This window comes from Notothenia coriiceps, unplaced genomic scaffold (genome assembly GCF_000735185.1).
Source record: "Notothenia coriiceps isolate Sejong01 unplaced genomic scaffold, NC01 NC01_scaffold00015641, whole genome shotgun sequence".
Classification (NCBI taxonomy): domain Eukaryota; kingdom Metazoa; phylum Chordata; class Actinopteri; order Perciformes; family Nototheniidae; genus Notothenia; species Notothenia coriiceps.
Genome location: NW_011348342.1, coordinates 79,588 through 85,809, shown reverse-complemented (window position 1 = coordinate 85,809; position 6,222 = coordinate 79,588). Strand labels below are relative to the sequence as shown.

Below are 6,222 nucleotides of genomic sequence, written 5' to 3'. Positions count from 1 at the left end.
TCTTCTGCAGACTTTAGGAGATAATACTCGAACACACACACAGACACACACACACACACACACACACACACACACACACACACACACACACACACACACAGCAGATAGTTCTCAGGCCTGCCTCAGTAACATTCACTTGTCTGAAACAACAGCAGAGATTTGCTTCCTGTAGATAAACTATATGACAGGGGTTAAACTGAGGCAGCAATGGAAAAAAAGCAATGTTTTGAAATCTAACATCTAAAATGAAAATATCAGCACTGCAATAAACACCCCACCAACACCTAGAAGAATCACTGATCTGCAGAAAAAAAGACCTGAAATGGTAACCTTAATCTCTTGGGAAGAACGTGATTATTAAGGGAAATAATGTGAAGTCAAAAACTCCTCAAATCTCTTTTTTTTTGTTAAAGACGTGGGTTGCCTGCTGTTGTTTTGTACACGGTGTTTCTGCAGCTGCCTCCTGACAGACCCTGCAGGGGAATGCGCCCAACACCAACCTTACCGCAAGAAACTGCTCTAAACTGATAGCTCAACATGCAAATACACCACAGCCACTGCATCCTCCCATGCCAGACAGTCATGGGCAGCTGCTCTGCTCACATTTACTGAACAAATTGGCGACTAAAGGTCAGAACGTGTTGGGACATGTTTACAAAAAAAGCATTCATGTGGTTGATTTGCTGTTCTCAATGCTAATTTGTGATAACTGTGACCTAATTTAAGCTCATAATAATAATAATAATAATAATAATAATAATAACTGGTTATTTAGAGGGTCGCTCTCTTCCAGAATATTGGTTTGGTGTAATACTGGACGCACTGTAATGCAGCAACTTGTGGTTATCAAATTACTATATCAAATGTGATGCAAAATTAAATTAAACAGTTTGTATATTACATTTAAAGACAGCTGTTGCTAGCATATTTTATTAGCTTCATCTAGCTAGCTCTTCAAAACTAATGTTAGCTCAATAATTTAGTGGAGAACAGTGTGTCCAGCTCACTTTTTAAATGCGTTTTTCCTGTTAAACAATGGAGGATATTACAAAAGGGATCAGACATTAATTTCATGGCTTGATACATCATAATGTGCTAAATGACCGAGGCTAAAGCTAACACGTCCCAGGAAAATAGCAGCATACTAACAAGTTGATAATCATGTAGAATAAATGGACATTTTGTATATAAACAGCCTTGTTCTTGCTTTTTTATTATACATGTAAGATGACAAGAAATAAAATGAAGGATATGACTTTTATCTTGTTCCAACAACCCATTGTGTCTGCTTAGCTTACATAGGAAAAGCTAGAGCTGCTAACGCTAGCCTAAAATCTGATAGCATCTTTAAGTGCCTTCTATAAAGTGGGAAAATACTATGCATCAAATATGCAGTTTTGTAATGATGTGGTTTTATAAGCAGTTAATAAGTGAATACTGTAAGTAGAAGGCTAGTTAGCTGTACATGCTAACGATTGCAACTCATGATAGAGCAGATAAACATTACATTTAAATTCTTCCTTACACTTTTGCTCTCATGTTTTTCCATTTTTCGAGAGGCTAAAGTCACAAGGTCCACAACTTGAGTCTTCACCTCTGGCACATCCTCGCTAGTTTAACCATCACGTGCTGAAAAAAATGAATCTTCTCCAACCTAACAAAACCTAAAAGTAAACCTCATCCTTCATTTTTACTGCCTGGAACACGCTGATTCAGAGGAACACTGTGTGAAAACTGATGAGAAAATAAAACAAGTCTGAGGTTCAGAAGAAAGAGCCATTTCAACCTGACGCATCTCCATTTGCTGAATGTACCACCCAGAGCACTACATCACAGTGACGCCCCCCACATCCTCTAAAGAGCTTTATAAATATTAGAAACTGCAGTGAAGGAGTTGTTGCACCGTCCTCAACCTCTGCAATACTAAATGTGACACTTCCGTCTCTGTAAAACACATATTTAAAAGAGATTGTGGTCATCTGTAAGTAAAGTATCTTTTGATGTTGCTTTATAGGTGTGTGTTGGTTTTAAAAGCACGACAGCCACTAATTGATTGCACTTTTATTATCACACTTTACTGCCGCTATTCTTCCCTCCTTTGAGGTTTTATCACTATGCAAACAAAGCTCACCTTAACCAAAATATCAGCCTTGAAGAACCTTTTATACGTCCTCTATCACGAGAGCTAAACGATCAGACAAATCACAGCTTTACTTTAAAGGTGTTACTGGGAATAGCCCAAAACCATAAATCATTCTGAGGAAAAAACATTGTTTTAAATATACTGCAAAACTTAGTTAGTTAGTTCTCAAAGATGCAAAAAGAAAAAAGCCAAATCATCCGTTTTTACTTGAGATGGTAAACAAGTTTGTGATTTCAGCTCAGAAAAATAGCCGCTGTTGACACTTTCACTTGACACTTGATCTGGTGTTTTAGGGTTAGATCTGAATTACCCTAATCACACATTTTTAACAAACTACCCGTTTTAGATACTGGTTTACCAAAACACTGTAATGAAAAACTACTGTTTCGTCAATGGCGTCTAGTAGCTTTGTAGAGAGTATAGCTTCAGCATATTGCTTTTAAAACAAAAAAACATGATATATTTTAGGTCGTAGATATTTGAGACTGAAAATCATATCGAAGTCAGGTTTGATGGCTAATTCACAATTTGAATAGTAGATTTTCTCTTTAACATCTCGTTCTATAGCACTAGCCTTAATTAGCACAAAAACAACTATTTTCTCATGAAATCTGGTTCATGTTTTGGTGGATGTTTGCTGTCAAACTAGAGGTGATGTTTTTTTCAAAGACGTGACACACATGAGCAGTGTTGACTTTGGGAAGTGTTGACCAGCCCAGATTGACTGAATACCACATGGAGACTCTGAATGTACCACGACAACAAACTGCTGACGCTTTAACATCCCTGACTAACTCTAACCTTCAGGTGACCAACAGGAGACTGCTTCTCCTTTCAGCTCATATTCACACGTCTACCTGAGAGAAAGCTGCCTTAAAGGACAGGGAAACTAAAGAGGAAGAGTGGAACGTTTGTGTACACGACAAGCCAAAATATTCAGGGTACAGGGTGGCAGAAAGACGGGGGATGTCCTGGATCATCTACCAAATCTGACTCATCCTGGACTGCTGGACAGAAAATACTCTGGCACTCGTACAAATATTTTTAATGCTGATCTGATAACTATCTGATCTTGTAAATCACATTAAAAAAAGACGTTTGAAATACAAAAGGTTTTTATTGTGTGCCATATTGTTAAAACACTTTTAGCTACATCCTGATTATGAAAAGTGTTTTGCAAATAAAGCTTTTTTGTATTACTATTATAATTACTTCTTTAAAATTGATTTTGTGATTCTATTCATGTTGTATTACTTTTAGTTATTTTCTGTACAAGTTATTTCTAAATTTGGCAACTTTACATTTGGCATGTAACATAAGTAACATTAAGCTGTCTTTGGCTCTTTTTCTGCTGTAACAACGTACATTTCCCATCTGTGGGACTAATTAAGGTATTCTGATTATCCAAAAGGATAAAAAGGCAGATAGCCTCAGTCTAGATTTTGTTAAGGTCAGGTTTAAGACAAAATGTATGAAACTTTTATTAAAGTTGCGCAAAAAAGCCCCAACTATCCTTTTTCAAGATGTTGTGCTTCGTCTTGGAGAATGTAAACAAAATGCCGCCACATCTCATTATGGTTTGATGGCAGGACATGTTTCAGCTAAATGTATCGGGAGTAAACACCAGGTCTGCCTTCAGTCTCTCCACTAAATCAGACAACTTGTTTCTATGCTAACAAATGCAAAAACCTACAATCCAACACGTATATATTACATTTTTCACTATTGTCTGACATTTTATATACCGAACGATTAATCTATAAAGCCTAATGAATGATGAAAATAATTGTGAGAAGCAACTGAGAGTTAAAAAACTCATATTGATCATAAACTGATGGAAACTGCCTTTGAGATTTGACAAATGTTTAAAGTAATACTTCACCATCAAAAAAGTATCTCTTGAGTATCAATGAGACTTGGATTATTCAGCATGAGTTGTGTGTTGAGTTTGTAAACAGTTGTTTTCATATAGTTTTGCTCTTGTTAAACACAGCCCCTATTTACTTAAATTCATCAAGACTTTCTCTGTCAAATTGATTTCTTATTCATCATTAAAGCATTTAATTTCCATTCACTAATAATTCAACGTTACATAACAGTAGCAGTTGATATACCAGTGGTAATTTTGTTTGTGACGATTTCCATTACAATGTTGCAATGTAGCAACATCTAACTTCACATCACCTCTTAACTTCGGTGGGTGGGCTTTTGTAAAACAACATGTTATGCTAAAAATACCTTGCTGCTCTGGGATCATGAATCTGTTAGATAATCCCTGGAATTGGGCCAGGCATTAATCCCCCTGATTCTCTACATCAAGCCTCATCTATTTGGGAACCACATTTTAACAACCCACAACAAAACAACCTAGTGTAGACACCCTGCAGCAGGGGAGATAGATGTTTCTAGAAGGTTTTTGGTGTGAGGTGAATCGTGGTCAGATAGTTTGTGGGAGGAGGGAGGGTGTGTCTGCAGGGCCCTGGTGCAGCACCAGCTGTGTTTATATCTGAAAACAAACTGAGTAGCAACTCAACAAAAGGACAAAAGCAGATCAGAAAACCCTGATGAGTTCAATGAACATGGGAAACCAGAAAGAAGCATGCACACACATTACTATGACATTCATGTGCAGCTAAACTTACTCGTTTTTCACGCATCTACTCTCATGGAAGACCTTATCCAGCTGGATCACAACCTGTCCCAGGAACACGTCCATCCCCATATGTGCCCGGTGCATCACGATGAGTACCAGCTCGGTTGCACCGGCCGGACAGCCTCCGTTCCGCCCGCCGCCCTGCAGCACGCCGGGCTGCAGCTCAAACGAGCACTCCTCCCTCCACTCGGGCTCCGTGGTCTTCTCCGCCACGCCGGTCGAGTATTTCTCCTTCGCCAGCTGGATGATGGTGTACACATCGCTGGTGCCATGCTTGCCCTTGCCCCGTAAGCCCCTGCCTCTCAGCACAGTCACCTGGACGTGTGTCGGTAACCATTTCTGGTCCTCCTCCACGGTTAGCGAGGACATGTCCCCCCCCTCCCTCCTCCTCTCTCCAGACAACCGCGACAATGCGAGGCAACCGGGGAGAGGTGGTGGTGTCCGCCGCTTCCTCCCTGCGTCTGCACTGTCACATCAGCTGGCGGGTCGGCGGGCGGTGCCGCATTATGGCTGTATTTCTCCTCTGCAAAGTTGCCGGTTGTTCGGTGCTCGGTGTGTACTCTGCGGTGTTTCCTGCCTCTCTGCCCCGGTCTCCTGCACCGTGCGGGCCTCTCTGCGGGCAGCGACGTCACGCCCTCTATCCTCCTTCTTCTTCTGCAGGACGAGGAAGTTTAACTCCACACATGTGGGCTGCATGCACAACAGAATATAGCCCGAGCACTGTGCAGGAATTCAGGGTCTGATGTTTCCACCAAAGCATGTCCACTCCTCCTCTCAAAGAATGTCAAACTCGCCTCTTTTTTGGCTGTCATGATTGCAGACGCCCTAAGGGAGGCCTCTGCACTACGAGAGCAGTGCTGGGGATAGTGAACTAAATGTAATTAAACTAGTTTAGCTACATTTTTTTGCAGTAGCTTGCTGGTAGTTCAACCTGATTCCTATTTAGATATGCATTCAACTTGTTCATTTCATTCTCTTATCGTGTTTAGTTCACTTCTGGACTATTAACAATTTGATTAAAAGAAAACAATATATATTAATTGATCCTTCTCTCCAGAATGTATGTGAAGTGCACAAATTGGTAGTAGTAGTAAAGTGTAAAGTTGACATGCTTTAACATTTTCACAAGACACTAAGACACATATTTCAATTTGATTTATGATACACATTACGATAAATGGTATTACATATACTTTGCGGTTGGTGGTTAAAACAAAGCTACACTCGCTAATAGTTCAATCTAGCTAGCATAACCATTTTTTATTTGTCAAGCAAAGTTTTCTGTGATGATGATTAGCATTATGACCGACAATTATTCAACAATAGTTTGTTCCAAGTAAACCAATAACCAATATAACGATTGAATAGGCTGTCTACAACACACATGCACAAAACAGATAAAGATCTTTACGCATCAAGACGGTGT

General features: G+C 39.7%; 1 protein-coding gene across 2 annotated transcripts in view; it reads right to left on the bottom strand.

Moving 5' to 3' along the window:
- The window catches only part of rab11fip5a (RAB11 family interacting protein 5a (class I)), a 21,148-nt gene extending 15,610 nt beyond the window's left edge, over positions 1-5,538 (bottom strand). For both annotated transcript variants that reach the window (XM_010775349.1, XM_010775350.1), the window contains exon 1: positions 4,786-5,538. In XM_010775349.1, the coding sequence (XP_010773651.1) occupies positions 4,786-5,165 (380 nt within the window). In that variant the 5' untranslated portion in view covers positions 5,166-5,538. The remainder of the gene's footprint in view (positions 1-4,785) is intronic.
- Between the last annotated feature and the right edge of the window lie 684 nt (positions 5,539-6,222).